Source organism: Brienomyrus brachyistius, chromosome 6 (genome assembly GCF_023856365.1).
Source record: "Brienomyrus brachyistius isolate T26 chromosome 6, BBRACH_0.4, whole genome shotgun sequence".
NCBI classification, from domain to species: domain Eukaryota; kingdom Metazoa; phylum Chordata; class Actinopteri; order Osteoglossiformes; family Mormyridae; genus Brienomyrus; species Brienomyrus brachyistius.
Genome location: NC_064538.1, coordinates 23,111,076 through 23,132,244, shown reverse-complemented (window position 1 = coordinate 23,132,244; position 21,169 = coordinate 23,111,076). Strand labels below are relative to the sequence as shown.

Below are 21,169 nucleotides of genomic sequence, written 5' to 3'. Positions count from 1 at the left end.
TCTGCTTAACTCTGGTCATGCATGCACTTGCATGATGTCGTCTCATGTAAGTTGGCACATTGGAAATGTTTCCAGCAACATATCATACTTCAGAATAACAGAGCCGACATACAGTATCGGTCTTATCATGGAATCTCGCTCTCTGCTGGTGTAATTTATAGGGAATAGAAAATGTACCACCAATTTTGACTGATTGTAACCAACTAGATTAGCTGTAACCAACTTACAGCCACAATTAAGCATACTGGTTTCATGCTGAAAATCAACTTCTGAATTTAGGGTTCGCCCCTGCCAATAAATGTTTTAATTAGTTTCATTGTGGGTACCGAACTGAAAATGATGAATCGAATCATACATGATGAGTAGGTGTACCATAACAGTCTTATTACATAGTTTTGTGTGCACTTTAGCTATATTATGCGAATGCTTAATAAATAGTTTGTTAAATAAAAAGGTATGCAGTGGAGGGGTGTTTCTGTTACATTTGTGTTTGATAAATAATTTATTTCCTATTTGGAAATAATTATCTGTTTAGTCTACAATATGTGGTTTTTGAATTCATAGCCTAGAATTGAACTTCTGTTTCCCGGACTCGCAATTGAACTCGGATATGCAGCTCCGGTAATGAACTCAGTCAGTTTAGAAATCTAGAGTCTTGGTGTTCAGTATGCCTGACTTTTTGACACAGAGCATCAAGGCTGTATTCAAAATCACAGGTCACAATCGTAAGGTAGAGCTTGACATCAGATGCTCCCTAAAGCTCATCACTGTGGAACCAAGGACCTGAACTGGAAGATAGAATTTATTGCCAGACAGATTATACCACGGTCTGAATCTGACCCTTGAGCTGTTTATATGGATCACATTTAAAGCTCCAACATTGATTTAGGAATGATAGTAGATGAACATGTGTTTGCAGATTAATAATAATGGAGTAACGGCAGCCAACTGCATGTTGATGAACTTAGATTGACATACTGAGCTGATGATTCACTCTACTGCACTCTACTGTTTCTTTAAAGAATGAAGTTTTAATTCCATCTGGACTTGAAACATCATGAATCTTAATGGAAAATCGATACAATCAGAATGCAAGAAAGACTTGACAGTGCTCAGATATTTTTCTCTAATATGAATATGTCCTCCAGCGTGTTTCCCTCGATGGATAATTCATGCTGTTTCCAAGCTCCACAGATTCACCCAATGTTTTAGCTTTTGGAATCGTCCACACAGCTGCATTAGACTGGTGCTAGCAGCTATAGTACATTTATTCACTTTTTCCAAAACAGCAGCAGGCAATTGCTCCATTGGCTCAGTGTTTCCCAATCTGGCCCTCGGGGACCCGCAGACCTCACTGAGACACACAGAGGACCACCCTAGAACAGAATGGATCAAGCTAAAGGGTGAACACAGGGCCATCGACACCACAAAGAAGTTACTAAGCAAATGAGTTATTCAGCTCTCTCTGAAAAGCACTTTCTGGATGTAAGGATACATATTTGTTGAAAGCTGAAAGTCTCTAGGTCTGCACAGATAACAGTGAACATTCCCATAACTTTAGCCAGCTCTTACCTCTAGGTAACGCTGATGGAACATTATTTCCACATTTTCGATTTTGTCAAAGGTTCTGTCAATGTCAGCACAATAAGATTACCTGAACATCTTTTTAACACAATTCATGTTGAAAAATATTTTAAAGATACATGCTATTTTATATGTGCATACTGCAAACACACCACTTAGTTTTGAATCCATTATCTTTAAGATACAGTGTCGCTCACTGCCCTACCATGCCCTTTTTTAGTTCTGTGTTATCATTCTTAGTTGTAGTAATAGTAATAGTTGTGGAATAATGTTCTCACAACATCAGGAAAACTGGACACTTTGAATGTTTCCATATCTTAAACGTTAACGTTTATTAAACATTCCTAAAATAAAGAATTATTAGTGGGTTAGTGACCCACAGGCTTGGTAGCTGTGTTCACGTGATGTTTTGAAACACTTTGCTTCTTTTTACCTGCAGATTTGTCTTGATGTTATACGTACAACCAGCTGAGAATTAGTGATTATACAGTAGTGCGATACACAGAGGCGTGCTGGGACTGGCACCTGTCCTGCCAGCAGGCAGGCAGCTTGGGAAAATCGTGTGGGACTAGATGTCTAACACAGCAGTCTGCTCATAGTTCCACATTGGGTCTCCACTGGTTAGTGTTATTTTCCTCCAGTGAGCAGAGGGCTTTCAAGCTCACATCAAAACTGCTCGAATCCCAAAAGCCAATTGGCCAAAACAGTAGAGCCATCTGTGAGGATACCTGCTGACAGTTAGGGCTGGTAGTGCTGCTGCCCACTGGGTTGGAAGTAAAAGTAATTATCCCTTTGCACTTGCCAGAATGGCAGCTCATATCAAGAGACATGTTTAGGGTTCTGTATTCTGGACCCTGTTTAACATTCCTTATGATAATCACTTATTACTATAGTAGTCCCCCCGTATCCTGTTCCAAGACCTTTTGTGGATAACCAAAGCCGCAGGTAACAGCAAACCATCTGTGGACTCCATACATCACATGATTTTCATTTATATACATATCCATCCATTTTCCAAACCGCTTATCCTACTGGGTCGCGGGGGGTCCGGAGCCTATCCCGGAAGCAATGGGCACGAGGCAGGGAACAACCCAGGATGGGGGGCCAGCCCATCGCAGGGCACACTCACACACCATTCACTCACACATGCACACCTACAGGCAACTTAGTAACTCCAATTAGCCACAGCATGTCTTTGGACTGTGGGGGGAAACCAGAGTACCCGGAGGAAACCCCACGACGACATGGGGAGAACATGCAAACTCCACACACATATGACCCAGGTGGAGACTCAAACCCGGGTCCCAGAGGTGTGAGGCAACAGTGCTAACCACTGCACCACCATGCCGCCCCTACATACATATCATAAAGTTTAATTGATAAATTATGCACAGTAAAACAATACCAACATTAAACAGAGTAATAACAAAGTATGAAAAGAATGAAAGGGATTCTTCCGTTTCAGACTGATTCTCCAGAGACGGTATAGCAATGAAAATAAAATGTCATGTATCAAGAGATGACAGAGCAACGAAAATCATGCTTATACATCCCTCAAAGCACAGAGGAACAATGAAAAAAGCATAGGCTACTGTTACATGTTTTACAAATAATAACCTGTAATGGAGGCCTGGTGGATTCGGCCGTGTTACAACCTGTACTCGCTGGGCCCATGCTTTGAAACTTATGGGTGGAGGAGCAGAAGTGGAGCCCCTGTGTGACAGCATGTGGCTCAGTGGACTAAGCATCTGTGCTTGTGACTGTAAGGTTGCTGGTTTGAGCCCAACTTCGACAGAATAGTTAAGTCCATGGGCCCTTGAGCAAAGGCCCTTAAGCCCCAGCTCCATGGGCCCTGCAGCAGGTTCACTGCCAAGTTTCTTCAGTCTTGCCTACATGTATGTCATAGACCACAAGTGTTATCATGAAAAGAAAAAGTCAGCCTTTCCTATTTCACTTTGCACACGATATCAATCCGTGCTAAACACTTTGCTTTAGAACTTAGAGAACAGTAAAGACACCAATTAGAGTTAATTTACTGTTCTGATGGCTCTGTTTCTACATACTGTAAGAGAAAAATTGTTACCCAACATGTTGACTGAATTCTCAAAGGAAGGATATAATTGACCATTTGCAAGAGACTTGAACTTGGGCCAATAAAGGCAGATTCAATTAACTTCATCTTCTATGAGACACCTTGATTTTCTCAGTGATGTTGTGGATGGTTGACAGTCACTTTATCTATCAAAGATAATTAGCTGTTTTTGTGTACTTAATTTTACATTATCTTGATCCAAGTATGGTGACATTCAAATGGAAAAACTATAGTGAGGAATATAGTAGTGCCCAACCCAATCATGAAATTGTTCCCTTTTGCATTACATAGGCCTGCTGCTGTTTATGGGTAATTTTTGTGGATGACTGTGCACTACTGATTCATTTTATATGTGGTTGTGTTTGCCTGTGTGTAGATGCAGGTTCTGAAATATCCCTGCAAAGACAGTAACTGAACTCTGTCAGGGGAACTCACTATTTTTTTCCCTGCAACTTCATTTTCTGCTTAAACTCCCTCAGTTCTCCTCGTTTATTACAGGGGTACCCTGCCTGGACTGTAGTCTTACTCCAACAGGGGCAATGCACTGAAGGGGAATCTTTGGCTACCATGAAAGGGTTGGGAATCAACCGTAACCGTCACCTGTCTGACTCCTGCGAACCATCGTCAGGCCTGCCGGAGGTCATGTACCCCCTGGCCCCTGACCCCCGGAGTCCCTTCCTCCTGAGCCCCACCATAGGCCACTATGGTACCATGGACTCTCACCACTTCCCCCCTACCAGCCCCACCTCTCTCCCTCCAGAATGCATGCTACCCCTCAACAATCAGATGACTAACAGCAGCACCTTCCCTCGAATCCATTACAATTCTGAGTATGCGCCCAGCTCCATGCCGGGCATCCCATCGGCAACCCTGGGAACCACGATGCCCTTTGGTATGAGTGTCGGCATGAGCGTGGGTGTGGGAGGGACCCCTCTCATCACCAGCGGTTCAGCGACCATCTCCACAGCCAGCAAGATAAACAGGCTCCCTGCCAACTTACTGGATCAGTTTGAGAAGCAGCTTCCCGTGCAGCGGGACGGATTCAGCACCCTGCAGTTCCATCGCAGCCGGACGTCGAAGCAGCGCAGCGAGAGCCCGGGCCGCATCCGTTACCTGGTGCACTCGGTGCAGAAGCTCTTCGCTAAGTCGCAGTCACTTGAGGCCTCCATCAAGGGAAACCTCAACGGGCGTGCTGCGGAAGGCAAGCGTGGCCGGCGCAGCAAGAGCAAAGACCGGGCAAAGACCGAATGCACCAAGAGGCGGCACCGTTCTAATATACTGGGCTTGTGGAGCTCCGAGGACAACCTGGATGATGATGCTGGTGGCTGCCACGCCCCAGTGGCCATGATGACTCTGGGCCGTTCCGCACCTGAAAGCCAGGGGGCGCCAAAGGTCTTTCCACAGGGCTACAACACCATTAGCGAAAACACACTGAAAGCCTCTAAGAGCAACAATGACCTCAAGGTCCAGGTGTGTCCACCATTTCCTGTGCCTGTGGATGGAACTGGGGATGGTGGACAAGGTGGCGAGAACAAGGTGGTGAAACGCAGCTCCTGGTCCACGCTGACCCTCAGCCAGGCTAGGCAGGTCTGCCAGATGGGGTCGGCCACAATTGATAAATCACTGCTCAAGTCCAAGTCCTGTCACCAAGACCTGACGTGTCGTTACCTGCAGGTAAGAGGACATGTTTGTCTTGAGAAATAACATTTTCTTCTCCAAAGCTGTGAAGGGAAAGCTTAGTAATATATTTCCTTATACATAAAAGTTTTATTATAAATGAGTGAGGCTGCAGCTAAGAAGGGTGCTGTTTGCACTGATATTCACCTGCTACTGCGTATGTGTGTAAGTGTATGATCTTTGATGTGTTGGTCACCAATACCCTGCACTTGTGCAGTGGATAAGCGGTTATGGAAAATGAATGGATTAATATAAAATTTGCTGTTTCCACATTGCTTGATGAATATTCAGCCACTTCTCCAGTACCAGATTGCAGAAAGTTTAGAGCTTATCATATGCAGTATAGGGCACCAGGGAGGGGACCCTGGATTTAATGCCAGTCCATCACAGGGAACAAACATGCCCATACTCCCATGCGTAATAACACACTATGGGCAATTTTAAGACACCAGTTCACCTAACTGCATGGGCTCGGTTTTGACAATCTAATGCAAAGCGCAAAGTGGAACTAACAGTTATGGGCATGTCCAGATCCATTTCCCTATTTTATGCCAGAGCGAGGCAAAAAAAAGGTTGTCCTACCTCTCTTAATTATTCAGAGGCGTGTTTTTGGCGTAGCAAGCAATAGACCAATCGAAATGGTCACCTCACTTTTCAAGGCAGCGGCCCATGATCTATGACGCATTATTACCACTTTGCGCAGGTGGTAAATTGAGCCACATGTCCTTGAACTGCAGAAGGAGAGTGGAATACCACCGTAACACAGGAGGCATAAGCGAACCCCACACATACACTATACCACTCCACAGTTTAAATGTTACTTGGATATATACATGGAGTATTTACTGAAAGAGAGCTCTGGTGGTGACGTAGTGGGCATGTGACAAGGTACCAGTGTAACAATGTCACGTGATCATGACCAAACTGGCTGCTTATGAGGAAGGTGTCCTGCAGGCAGGCGAATGGAACAACACGCTGGGTCGCAGCCGGGGCTCCAGTGAAATCCCATGCAGGCGTATGCGCAGCGGCAGCTACGTGAAGGCCATGGGGGACCAGGAGGACAGCGAGGACTCCGAGGGCAGCCCCAAACCCTCGCCCAAGATGGCAGGCCGCCGCCAGAGCTACCTGAAAGCCACCCAGCAGTCTCTGAGCGAGCAGCTGCCATCACGCAAGTAAGCCCCCCCACTCATATATATATTTTTGCACATGGATTATTTTGACAGGTCATGACGGGATCTGGTAATCATGCATGCAGATCTTTATTTTACTCAATGGTAATGAGTGTGAATGACGTCTTGCAATGATATAGCTATAAGCGCATTAAACTTCACATCTAGGTGTATTGTACAATTTCCATCCATCCATGCATCCATCCATTGTTTACCACTAACCATCCAGTAAAAGATTACAACCTCTGTGATTTAGGATTATTAGTTTTTGGTGTCAGGTTATAGACCCCAAATAGCAGCATCCAACGGGATCCCAAATATGGGTAGATGTTCTTTTCTGCATTGTAGGATCTGTTCTCCTCTTCACCTATAATGATTAACAGTTGTTTCCATGGCTTGTTGACTGGTGGTTCTGTCTGTTTGTTTGACGGTTTGTCGCTGTGAAGGTATGTGAGCAAGATAGATGTTTGGTATGAGTGGGTGGTGATTATGGTGGTGATTTAGATCCTCCTGTTCTGTTCTCATGTTCCCTCGGCATGTTCTCTTGATACACCACAAGCAGACAATGTGCCCTTCAGGCAACGACTATGGCCATCTGTGTCAGGGGGGTGATTTTGTTTTGTTCCTGTTCTGAGTTTTCTGACTTTGCCGTGTTCTGTCCTTTCTGCACAGTTGTCTCCCTTCTTTGCAAGAACTCTCCACCAATCGCAGCCTGGACAATCTGGACTGTATCAGTGGACCACCCAGTGCAACTTTCCCGAACTGGGATGAGGAGGACTTCAGCCTGGGCTGCAACACGCTTGGCAAAATTGGCTGCATCACTAAGGTCCGTGCACTCACTTCAGCCCCCATGTACCCTACTGTTAAGCTTCTGGGTCACCTACAGTCCAGGGGAACAGCTCTCCATTGAGCTCTCCTCCTACAGCTAGGTTGTCTCATTCCCCGTAGTGCTCTTCTGCACCAGACTGATACCAGCAATTAGCACAATTAGCACACTGAAAACTGTCCAATCGGTTCCCTTTACCAACATCAATGGGGTAATTGCCACGCAAATCCGATCCCTAATGGAAGGATTCACGCTTAACTAATGACTGCACAGGAATTTTTAGATTTTTTAAATCACAAGACTCCATTAAAGGGGGTAGCATTTAGGCCGTTCAGTCCCCCTATTTTTTGTCTCAATCCCCTAAAATTATTTTTCTATAACTATTAAGCGATTTGTCCTATTTTTTTTTGTACATATCTCGTGGTACTTTGGCTCAGCAAACATTATTGTGGAAGCCCCCTACTCCGACTACTTTATGGTGGGGAGGGGTGTACCATTACTTTATGGTGGGGAGGGGTGTACCATTACTTTATGGTGGGGAGGGGTGTACCATTACTTTATGGTGGGGAGGGGTGTACCATTACTTTATGGTGGGGAGGGGTGTACCATTACTTTATGGTGGGGAGGGGTGTACCATTACTTTATGGTGGGGAGGGGTGTACCATTACTTTATGGTGGGGAGGGGTGTACCATGTTTCTTCAGGGGCCTGCGCCCCTGTAAGTGTTAAATTCTAGAAACACCACAGGTTCAATCCTAGAAAAGATTTTACTTTTCAAGCTTTGGTTAAGTTGACACAGTATTTTTAGATTATCAACGTTTTTTAGATCATCAACATGCAGCAGAATGAATTAAAATTTCTTATAAAATATTAATAGAAAACACCATCAGCTACGGCAAACTATTTGGAGAAATGAACTATGGGGCAGCCTGGGTGTTGGGGAAGGGGGGAGCAGGGACAGTGAGATGTCTTTGCAAATCATTCTGAGAAGCAGAAATTTATAGACTCGGCTTTCCTTCCAGCTTTCCTGGACTGCTGATCTCCGACGACACCCCTGGGGCAGATTTTACTTTGTCACACTTACGTACACTAAGCCAATATTGAAGAAAAATATTGACCTTGCTATACATATATATTGCACACTACATAATTTGTGCTGTAGCTCTGAGCTCAACAGGCCCCTGCTGAACAGCATCAAATCTAGTCTAGCGTGACGTGCTCCCCATGCAAGATCACTGGCACGTTTGTGGTACACGATGATCCCCAGATCGATCGCTATTGGATGGCACAGATATTTTGGGGAATGTTATGGCTGCAAGGGAATTTTCAAGGTATACTTGCAAGAAAAAAACAAAAAAGGCTATTATTGATTAGACTGGTAGATGCAGTCTCAGTGCTAATAACTGCTAACCCCAAGCAGAGGTGTTTCACGCACCACGTTCATTTGTCTTTCCTGTCATTACACTATGTATGCCTGTATGCCTGGAGTACTTGCCCCCACCCCACTGTCTCTCTCGATAATCAATCCTGTCATGTCTTCATATGTTTTTTGCATGTGCGTCTGGAGCAGAAAACTTGTAGGACAACCAAAATGATGCCCCGTCTTTCCAGGTGTCTGAGGACAAAAGAACTTCAGACCGGTACCTTCCTGAGGGGTGACTGCTGTCTGTACAGTCCTGGTCATTCTACATATAAGCTTTTTTGTTTTACCAAAAACAATATATTTGGATGTAACCCCTTTTGTAATCATCAATATTTTAATTAGTAACTGTAATTTAATTAAAAAAAAAAATTCTTAGTAACTAATGGAGTACAATTTAATTTATTTTGTAATTTAATTATGTAACACTGTTACATAATGGTGGATAGCTCAGGTCCAGAAAGTACAAATCCAAACCAAGATTTAGTTTCAACCCCCCAGTTGAGTACTCTGTGATGGTGACTCTTTGTACTCAGCTGGTTGGTTGAAACATAATCCTGGTCTGAATTTTTACTTTCTGAGCCTAAACTATATACCTCTAGGTGTTACATATAACTAACTACTTCCCAGCACTGGTTGGTGCTTAGCTGTACTGTAGTATCATCAGTTCTGTGACAGCATGGGGAACTTTCCCTTCCTCAGTTATGGAGACATGAGCAGAACTTCAGCTGAGCAGTTATTCCTCAGTGGTTGATGTTAGCGGCACAAAAATCGTGAGGTAGTGACTTGGCATGCATTCAGTGGAAATGGTGTCAGAATCTCTGCTAGGTGATGTGTTTACTGAGAGTGCGAATATAAGCTATTTTAGCAGATATGACTATCTATGTTATCAGCAGCTCCACAAGCCCACCTATCCAAACTGTGGGTGGATCTCCTTTTTCTACTGCCAAAATATTATATCGTCTTCCACCTGCTAATGGCTGGGATAGCAGTGCTCTTTGTGTCGCATTAGTGTATTTCAGTATGAGACTTCGTCCCAGGCCTGTATGCCTCACAGACCCGGCCTGACTACACACATTGCTGCCAGGCCGCCCTGCGGCAATCGAGTGTCTCACGCCCCAGCTAGTGTGACCACCTAATTCATGTCAGGGACGACACTTTGAGCTACTTCAAGTTTTATAAACATCTTTAAAACATCTTTAAAAAGCTCCTGAACTTCACTAAATAGTTCAGCTCTTCTACAGCGTCTTGGTTTGTTTGCTTGATTGAAAGACTCATCCAGCTGTTTCACGTTAACATCAGTGGAAAGTGCATGATCATAGGAGATTCAGCACACAGCAAGATCTTGGTGCTTGAGTGAAATCCAGATCCCTTTAATGGAAATGGTAGTTTACAAATCCTATCCTGGCTCAAAGTGTCCTCTGTGACATGGATTAGCAGGTAAGCCTAACCCCTGCACGGCCTCATAACATGTGTCCTTCCAGATGCAGGATCCAGAGGTGATCCAGATCGCTGAGGACACCTACCAGGATTCGCCGTTTGGTGAAGGCAACATGCAACCGGCCACAGAAGCAGTCGACCTGCCGTCGGCCACCTGCTTCCGCTCACGATCACACAGTTACTTGCGTGCCATCCAGGCAGGATGTTCCCAGGATGAGGACACGGCCTCCCTGGACTCTGACTCACCTCCACCCACCGCCACCACTGTTCGAACGTACAGCTCCAGCACCAGTGAGTACAAAGGCTATTTCCTTCCCTAACTCTACGTCATCTTGAACAGTGTAGCATAGTGTGCAATGGGTCTGATGTGACATTTCCTCATTATAAACCTGCTCCAGTTAAAGTTCACTAAATCTAATATCTGAGCAATTGCTACGTAGGCCAGTGACTGCAAGACTCTGTGAAAACACATTAGTTACGGCTGAAATTTAGCAGGTCAAGGGTGGAATTTAACAGAATTTATTCATGTTTCTTCAGATTTTACATAAAAAGCATGTTTTTCAGAGAGATATGCACTAACAAAACTAATTAATTTGATTAGCTCTGCAGAAACAATTTACATTTCATTTTTTTTCAAGCATGTAGAATTTTTTTTTGGGTTCTATGATATACTGCTTTATTTGTATTCTCAACATGGGAAATACATATGATTTTGGGATCGGTCTACCAGATCTTTTCAAATTGTTTTCAAACAATGTCTGGGTACAGATCTGGAACTAATTTTGACACAAATTGCCCCAAAATTGAAGTAGTGCAGCATTGTTATAGCAAAAGACACTTGATATCATTAGTGCAATAACTCAAAAAGTATTGAATGGACCTTTTTGTTCAATTTTGCAGACACGTTGTATAGATGAAGATGTGCACGTGATGAAATTTAGGGATAAAGGAAAACATTGCCACATATTGAGAGCAAAGGACTACAGAAGCCATGTTTTCAAACTTCCCAGGAACATTGTATATCTGAGGCAAATCACACCAAAACTGAAGCAGTGTCATTTAGTTGTGGGAAAATGAAAGGACAGCCACAGACGCGGATCTGGTGAGCCGGATTACATTGAGAGAAGTTGGACACAGCTGGGCTTTTAATCAAGATGTTTTGGAGAGGTGGGGAGAATGTGGAGGGAGGAGTAGAGATTGTAGAGATTGGGGATGTGAGGAGTATGGATTAGATGGGGGAGGGGTGACGGGACCATCCAGGGGATACATTGTTGTTGTTCATACAGTATTTATTTCGTATTGTGCTTTCAAAGTCCTTCAAAAAAATGATTTTACTGGTGTTTCCATTATGGGTCCTATTGCTGAAGAAGACCACGTTAGTCTGCTGCTTTCTGTTGTTGGGCCCAAAAAAAGACACTTGCCACGTGGATCTATCAGCTGTCCTAACCAAAGCAAGTCATAAAAGATGATGAATGTAACATGGTTTCTTTGGGAATAGCATGACCATCCCGTGCCTCCAAGGGTTTATGTTTAAATGCTCTTCAGGGGGGGTTTCTACAGGTTTCTTGTTCACTGTGATAGTTGAATTTGGGGGCTGTATTTCCTTTAGTATGACTACGTGAACAGCAACCTGACCTGCATTTTAGTGATCACTGAAAATAAATAGAAGCTGAAGGCAACCAAAAAGCACATAAAACTTGTGCCCTGATGATTCTACTCTGCGCAGTGACTCACTGTTACAGTCATTTCTGGTTCCCTTTTCAAACTTTCTCACATATGCACACACATACACATTTAGGATGACTGCTGCTATGCCTTTGGGAACAACCGGTGAGGAGAAACTGGAAATGGGGGAGAAGAGCTGTGAGTGGAACACTTACATGCTGAGTTTAGAAGTCAAATCAAAACCAAAAAAATCTGACTATGACTGAATTCTGACCTTGGGGGGGGGGGGGGGGGGGGGTAAGTGGACAGAGTCATAGAAATGCTTTGCATCACCGGCCTTTCCTTTGTATGTAAAGAGAAGATATATGTTGCTATGGCATTTTATTCTATCAGTGGTGCTGGCTTCCAGCTGTAAGGAGTGGCTGATCTACATGCATATTTTGGCCTTTTATTGTTTTCAGTGCATAGTATTTAATACTCCAATTTTCCAGATAAGATGTAAGCATTAATATAAATGTATATAAAAAATAATGGATTTTTCCACTATTACCAGGCTGTACTTTGAAAGCCATAGTTACATAACTCACGTGCAGATAATGTGAGGAGCATAAACCATTAGCGCCTAATTTAATACTTCAGGAGATTCTGGCACAGTGAAATGCAAGGCCAGGCACCAGCATGGAAAATGTGGTTATTTTTCAATCTAAAATACCCATTTGTACTGAATATGAAACACTTTATCTTGACCACATCAAATGTGTCTGTCAGCCATCACAAACGCTGCAGTAAGCCCCTTTACTGCGACTGGTTGACGGGGTGGGAAAAGTGAGTTATGGTGAAAAAATGGTGCACTGGATTTGCTGTGTGCATCTAACATAACCGACTGTGGCCCAGAAGTCTGGCCACCAATAGAAGCAATGTATTATCAAAAGTGTCCGAGCAAAAACTCCCAAGTTCTTCCACGCAAATAATGCTGATCATGTCGTCTTCGTAACAGAGCTCCTAGGCCTACTGTATACAGCCATCAGAACACACTGAACTCTATGGGAGAAATGAACTCATTCAGCTTTCTTTGTGTAGATAAGGAATAGTTAATTGCCGAATTTTAAAAACTAGTGATATACCGATAAGGTAATTTCTGGCCGAAATCGATAACATGAGAACATAAAAAATTTACAAATGAGAGGAGGTCATTAGAAGCCCATTATTTTGAAAATTTACACTGATAACGATTATTTGGGACATTATGCTTAAATAAGCTTAAAGGGACACTCCACCCAAAAAAATTTAAATTTTATTTAAACTTAAAATCTGCACTGGCTACAACTGAAACACATCACCTCAGTATTGAAACCGCAGTGATAAGTGGCAGCATATGACGGAAACTGCAGTGATGGGGGCAGCAAAGGGCAAAACAAGAGGCTGTAGCAGCCCTCTTGTGAATACAGCCATCTGCCATCTAAATGTATTCCATGGATCTTGTCGAAAACTTTCCAGGAGCATTTTACGAGTCACTGATCGTGAAACGGTGGGTTGCAAGATGATTCCCTGTATATTCTAAATTAATGCTTATAATTTCTTTTCATCGCCAGCCCCCTCTCGACAGATTTTATCAGTAGTCGTCCAGTAGCGGGTTGATGAAATTTATCATGGGGGAATTTAATTAAATATGGGCCTTAAGGATTTTGTGGTGTATAGTAGCCTTGGGCAAGGTTATGGTAATATTTTGGTTGTACTGCGGTATTTTCGTTCAGAGAAATTTCTTGTGGGTATCACAATAAATCCCCTCCCCCTCAGCTAGGCAAAATTAATCATGGGGAAATGTGATTCTGTAACTAAGCCCAAGTCCTAGGCATTTGTAGCACATGAAAGAACAGGTGCAGATCTGGTGAACCTGATTACATTACAACAAGTAACCCCAATGAAGTGGTCCTGGGGTGCCGGATCATAGGCCTGACCGTACACTTAGACCCCAGTAGGGGGGGGGGGGGTTGCTGGCTGTGAACCTTGCTGAGCTTGCAGGTGCGAATTAGCAGAATGAAACTACATTGTTTTTTTATACTGTGGAAAACAAAACAGCAAACCCACAGGTCTGATTTAATTATAAATTGTTAGAATGTCGCAGGACATCAAAATGGTTCGTCGTCCACACAGTCATCAGCCATGATTTATATTTAAATGGTAAATATCCATCCATCCATTTTCCAAACCGCTTATCCTACTGGGTTGCAGGGTGTCCAGAGCCTAACCTGGAAGCAATGGGCACGAGGCAGGGAACAACCCAGGATGGGGGGCCAGCCCATCGCAGGGCACACTCACACACCATTCACTCACGCATGCACTCCCATGGGCAATTTAACAACTCCAATTAGCCTCAGCATGTTTTTGGACTGTGGGGGGAAACCAGAGTACCTGGAGGAAACCCCACGATGACATGAGGAGAACATGCAAACTCCACACACATGTGATCCAGGCAGAGACTCGAACCTGGGTCCCAGAGGTGTGAGGCAACAGGCTAACCACTGCACCACCATGCCGCCCCCGATGGTAAATGTTTTTGGTATTAAGTTGTTAGGTTTTTTTGATAGAGTAATGCATTCTTTATTAGGTTATTCAGTTGGACTAATCAAGTTGGCAGTGGTGTCTTAATAGTCAGGGAAGCACACTTGTGATTGAAGGATTGCTGGTTTGAATCCCTGACCTACAAGGCACCACTGAGGTACCCTGAGCAAGGTAACGCCCCCAAACACTGCTCCCCGGGCGCTGATTTAGCTGCCCCCTGCTATGCCACAACGTCACATATGGGTTAAATGCAGAGGAAACATTTTGTTGTTGTGCACTGTGTGCTGTGGTGTGCCAACAACGACCACTGATCACCAAATTCTAAATTCAAAAAAATTATCACCAGGTAAATCGACACAAAAATCAACATTAGGTGCAGCCCTCGATTTTATAAATACACCATTGGGTCAGTTTGTTTTGCCAACTAATTGGTGGGGAAAGGCATGTCAGTGGAATAGGGTTAGTGTCAGAGTTGTGGAAGGAGTACAGGAGGATGGGTGGGAATATGAGGTGACAGGGCTGTCCAGGGAATACATTGTTGTCGTTCTGTCATGGTAGCAACAATATGCTGTCATAATGGAACAATTTTTATCTGTAGAGAAGTGCATTGTGCTTTAAACTAGAAGTTTCTGAACCTCAGGGGCTGCATAAACAAAGAAGAATTGTGTTAATTCTGTGGTGTGTTAATCGGCTGTTCTTACTCACAATGCATCCAGGCCTCAGCAAGAAAGTTTTTGTGGTCAAAGTGAAGCTGCCCTTATCTACTTATAGATGTACTAAAAAACATACCTAAAAAAACAGATCCATAACTGGATCTGTATACATTATTTCAAATGTGTTACATTATCCCTTTCATGCATGATAAAATAAAGCATGAACAAGAATGAACAAACCAATAATAATAATAATAATAACAACAATAATGAAGATGATAATGATAATCGTGATGATGATAATGATGAGAAATTTAGCAGGGTATTTAGTTACATATTATATTTAAATTCAGGTAAATTAACATCAGAATTTGTGACTGTAAAGCACAGAATTAATTAGCATATATAATTAGCATATATATGCATATATAATTATAATTAATAGTATGGCGTTATAATATGACTACAAAACTGAAGTGTGGTTTTTTTTCTAATCCTGGAATTATCATCTTTCTTTTTTGTGCGAATACATGTCACGTGTTCCTGCAATAGTTGTCTTATTGCGGAAACAAAAGCGCTAGCAGCGAATCAAAACCGCGAGGCTTACATTTTGTTATTGGCGGAGACACCTTGGTGGGCGGTGCATACATGCAGTAGCTGGAAATAATAACATAAGAGATATCCAATAAACATGCAGTCTGTAAGCAGTTGTCCAATGGCATGAAGTGTAGAAGGCTAGATTTGATGGAGGTGTTTCTTACTCAGGTTGGGAGGGGCGGCGGGATGATGGAGAATAAATATAAAACGATTTGCGTATTATCTGAATGGACGGCGGCCGCCTTTAAGTGATAATCGCGTAGGTGGATTTTCAGAGACTTGCGCTCCAATCCTGTGCGGGGGCGGTCTCCACCCCCCCGGTCTTCTTTTCACGACGTGGACCTTCGAGATGGATATTGCATGACTTTACTTGGGTTAAAATTGCGCTTCCATGTAGAAAAACGGGATTCCAGCCGTGGTTACTTTGACCCGGATTATAGACCTATGACGCCGAAGCTCCAGGTTTGACTGCCCATTAAACAAGGAGGAAGAGGAATGGTACTGAATTCGGTAACTACTTTCGTCGCAAAGCTGCAGAGCTCTGTTCAGAAATATTCAGGCAGCTTCCTATATTGTTACCATGCTGCTGTATGTACTGCCAGATTTACCCCATTTTGTCGTGGCTTTTAAAACGCGTTTAAGATCGGTTACTCTGGCGGTTATGTTGAAACTCATAAGTTTGATAATAAATAGTAAATTCGTTGCGATTAAGCGTTAAGTTTAGTTGTTACGGCCATTAAACTCAGGGTCCTACATAATACAAGATGATTTAACCTGGGGTAGCCTCTTAATTAAGTAGTTCATTAGCATCCATCTATTCGTTTGCTACGAAGCACGTTAGAGGTGGGAACACCCTAGACAGGATGCCAGTAAATCGCTATTGAGGTAATGGGAAATTATCCTATTTATAACGGTACAGTGTTTTGAAATCGTTTCTGATTACACAACAAGAAATCCGTTTTCAAAATACTGCCGATTTATGGTTGTTGGCCTGTGTACCTCCGTTTTATTTCACTGATTTGCAGGGAGATCAACCAAGGCACCAAGTTCATGGTGATTATAATTCTGTGGAACCGCGGCGAATCTTTAGCGTTGGACTGACATTCCGCCGCGCCCCGGGCTGCGTCGTTTGCTGTGCTCTGCTGGGTCGCTAGACAAGTTTTGCGCCGTGTTACTGTAGTTTGAAGCTGCATTTTTTTAAGGCTTGGTTATTGGTATCCGGAGACTGGGGATTTCTAAACTGACATGACGTGTGTACGTTCCTACGTCATGGGGCATTCTGTACAGTTTCGTACCCGTCCTGAACAGCACATTGGATCCCGTGAAGGCCCCTGCGCTGAACACGTGTTGATATCCAGATTTTGTTCGATAGTCTGGCACTTCAAGCGAGCATGTTAAGTGCAGCTTTTCGCCCACTAGGTGGCGCTGTGCTGTTGGCAGCCACGCCCCTTTCCCCGCCCAAACCGCCTGAAAGGGGCAGTTTCCGAGACGCAGCGAAACAAGGAGAAATGTGGCGTCTGCCCTGTCTGGCCCAGCTGGCGTCTTTGTTTATATATCATGCGTGGAAAAAAGTATAAAAGCTCAGCTCTGCTCCTTACTCGTCAGTTAAGTAGCGTGTATTCTCACTCTTGTGCAAAAAGAAACACCGTGAACAGGTTGGTTTTACAAATATACCAATGTATGTTTCAAGCAGCTATAAATACTTTTTTGTGTCTACGTTTTAGGGGAAAGGGTGTTTTGTCGTTCATAGTGATGGCTGTGTTTATAGAAGAAACATATGTGCCAGTGAATGCGTTACATATTTGTATGGATAAGGATGTTACATGCCTGTCAGAACAGTTGACAAATGTTGTTGGACTAGGAGTATATTTGATGCTTGTCGCACTTTTCTTTTAACTCAATCATTACTACAAAATAAGTTGTATTATTGCCTCAGAATCATTTAGTAACTGTATAACGCACATATTTAGCTTAATGCACGAATGGATATCTTGTTAGGGTTACATGTTTAGGGCAGTGTTATATCATTCCTGAAGAACAACTGTGTTACCTAACTTAAGATGTACAAGTTTTCAGAGTACAACTTAACATAACGTTATTCGTTTTTATTTATTTGGGGGATATACACAAAGGGTAAAAAAGCCCTTTTCTCCATTGTCATGTGAAATATCCTAATAATGAACAAAACTACCAATTGTACCTTGGCAGTGTGTATAAATGGAGGCATAAACTCGAGATGCACCAAATAATTTTTACAGAGTAATGGGTAAAGTTGTTGGTTTTTAATCTGTGCCATGTAAGGCTGCAGCTGTCAAATATTTTAATACTTGATTGCTCTGTCTCATTTTTGATCATTTATAATATTCTAAAAATATTAAGCCAGTTGTGCTCTCTAAAAGGTAAATATAAAAAAACTTCATTGTTAGTTTGGAAAGTGTATTGTCAAAGAGAAGCTGCTTTTAAGGACAAAACGGTAACACTGAAAACTGGATACATATTGTGCTAAATGTAACAAATGACCTGTATTTCAGTACAGCATGCTAACATTACTGTTTCTTTCATGCTGTTCCTTGCAAATCCTTCTGTTGTGCCCTAAAAGATTCTATGCATATTTCTCACTGCACATAATCATCCTCCATTTGTGTTGGGGGGGGACTTCAGACCTCTCCTTGTTTTCATTTTTTTTGTTTTTTCTTGCTTTGCCTCTGCTAGTTTTTTTTTCCCCAAAGCGTTAATGGACTCGCCACTAGGTGTCGCTATTACCACTCCTTGTTCAGAATACCAGAAGTGTCCACTGAACATGCATCTCTCAATTTTCTATGCCTGCTTGTCCTATGTGGCATCCAGAGCCTGTCCCGGAAAGTACGGTTGCAAGGTAGCGAACAACCCAGGATAAGACTGGGTCACTGCATCCAGCAGAAACTTACCAGTAACACCAGCCCATTTGCACACTGAAATAAACACCTGTGTAATAAAGGGACTCTGTGGTCATTGAGGAAGGCCTTGTGATGTGTTTCATTTGTAGTTTCACTCTCAACCCTGTGTGTGATGATCCCTCAGGGTAATTGTGTATTTGGCCAGAAGTACTGAAAGTACGATACTTCAAGGTGTTTGTTTTCCACTGGCATATAATTGGTACCGGGCTGAATGACACATCACAACGCGAGGTAGGGTATTGTACTGAATTTGAAAAATGGTTGTAGACTTGTAGTATATTATAGAGATGGAGGATGTGCGATATTAATACCAACATTGCATGTTATGCACATGTAATTCTTACACCGCTAGTTAATCTGATTGCGATCACGCTTTTTCATACCTTCATATTGTACGGACATTACAGCGCAGTGGGTTTAAATTTCACTAAAACATTTTCACTTTGTCTTGTGAAAAAAATAGCAAGCTTTAAATTTTGAATTATGATTTCTTTTCAAGATTATACAGTATATGTTTAAAAAATCTGTTGCAAAAGCTGCAGAGGTAAACTTTGAGTGTCTTCTCTGAGACGATCATAATTTACATTCTTGCTTTCTAAATCACTAGTAGACGGGTTTGTGAAAATTTGGTAAACTCCTTTTTTACTTAATACTGGGGTATTTATAAAGACAAAATCATATTTTAACATTTTCCAATACCGCGCTGCCCTAGTATATCATGCAAAATACTTTTTCTTGTCTTGTCATCTTGTTCTTGTATCTGTTCTGTCAACAAATAAAGGGTTTGCAAGTCCCACCTCAAAGTACTGAAGTACCAAAAAGGTACCTCAGCTGGTTTAGTACTTTAGGTACCAGAACTTTTGGTATTAGTACTCTATCTTTGGTTTACTTGCCGTTGATAATGAGACTGGTGAGGTGCTTGTTCTGTTTTTACTTTCACTTTCCATCTGCATACATCATCAGAACCCATCTACAGCTTATGCATATATAATAAATTGCTTTCAAGTTTAATTGATCCATCCATTAATCATAGTCGCAGTGGTCCTTGAGTCTGCTCTTATGATTATTGACTTTAAGACAGTTTTTAGGTCCTGACATGCTATTTTTATTGCTCTTAATATCAAACATCATAATTGTTAAATAATAGACTGGATGTTAAGTCAGTGATACAAAAAGTGGTAGCAGGTATATGTCCTTGCCTAAAGAGCATCTCCTTCAAAGGCTGTCATAGCAAAGCCCTATCTTTAGCTCCCCTTGTGCATTTATTGCACTGTGGATTGTGGCTTCATGTGAAAGTGATATATAAATATATATTTCTTTTTAATATAATTCAGTGGCTTCCTCTCACAGCCCAGTATGAACAGAGCATCAGAATGGAACTTTTTCCCCATGGCCCATTCTCAACTGGATCAAAGCTAAGGACCACCACAGAAGCTTACCTCTCTGTTTTCGATTGCAGCTGCCCCAATTCTGTTCTCCAATCAGCTCTCAGTATCCCTGTCTGAGAGTCATTCTGGAAGCCCAGTTTGAGAATGGCAGATAATTAAAATTCCATGAGTAGTAATGTTGCAGTTCACTCATAACCACGTGATGCACTTGTTTTGCTGGGCTGTGAGCATTTTCAGCCTTGGTGGGATGCGCTGTGTGGCTGGTTGTGAGGGATCAGACATAGCTTGGGGTGGGAAGAAATGATTCAGCCTCATATTGGAAGGGTATTGCTCAGCTCTGTAGAACCAAGTTTCTTATTTAGTAATTTCTCTGTCTAGACTACATTCACGCAGTCAAGAGACTCGGTAGAACAGAAACAGGAATCCGAGTTGAGCTGCAGTGCTTTCCAACTTATTAGGTGACTTAACGCTTGGTGTTGTGTGTTTTGGCCAATATGCACCTTTTAAGTGGTTGTTATGACCATAAAGCAACAGGTATTTTGAACAGGAACAAAGCTGCAAGTTCAGTTGCAAAGCTTTTAAGTTGTTCTGTTATCCCAATCTAACTGAAAGCCTAGATTAAAAGGTATTGTCTGCCTTTGCGTTGGGCGGATGTCCACTCCACCAGTATCAGTGCCGTTTGTGAAGGACTCCCCCCCCTCCCGCCCCGCATATCTGTCACTGCACCTGTACTTCATTACTCTCTGAAACCACCACTAAACACCCACCCTTTATTACATGTGTCCAGAGCCACAGAGCTGTAGAAGGGGCTACTGATGATTTCTTGAAATGGGCCACACTTGTGCTGCCCTGTTTCCAGTGATCATACCCTAGTTATCTGAAATTAGGGGGCTGAAATGAGATTGTACCTCTTCAGTTCTTGTAGGCTGCACTAGTTTTCTTGTTGATGATTCATTGTGATCGTCTGGACCACCTTGGTTTGAAATACCCAATGACACAAGCAGTGACGTCTTCCTGTTTTGTGTTAACCTCTGAAGAAGGTATTGGATCCCAAAGTCTTTTTGTATGTTGTACTACAGACCCTCCACATATATAGCCACCATTGTAGTGGCTGAGTTTCTAGGGACTGCCACAGCACAGTTCCATCCCCACCTAGACCTT

The 21,169-nt window shown here is 42.7% G+C and overlaps 1 protein-coding gene across 3 annotated transcripts in view; it reads left to right on the top strand.

Moving 5' to 3' along the window:
• LOC125745309 (disks large-associated protein 4-like) overlaps nt 1-21,169 on the top strand; it is a 190,005-nt gene that overhangs the window by 143,558 nt on the left and 25,278 nt on the right. For all 3 annotated transcript variants that reach the window (XM_049018015.1, XM_049018017.1, XM_049018016.1), the window contains exons 4-7: nt 4,175-5,350; nt 6,308-6,525; nt 7,195-7,348; nt 10,252-10,498. In XM_049018015.1, coding sequence (XP_048873972.1) covers nt 4,175-5,350; nt 6,308-6,525; nt 7,195-7,348; nt 10,252-10,498 — 1,795 coding nt within the window. The remainder of the gene's footprint in view (nt 1-4,174; nt 5,351-6,307; nt 6,526-7,194; nt 7,349-10,251; nt 10,499-21,169) is intronic.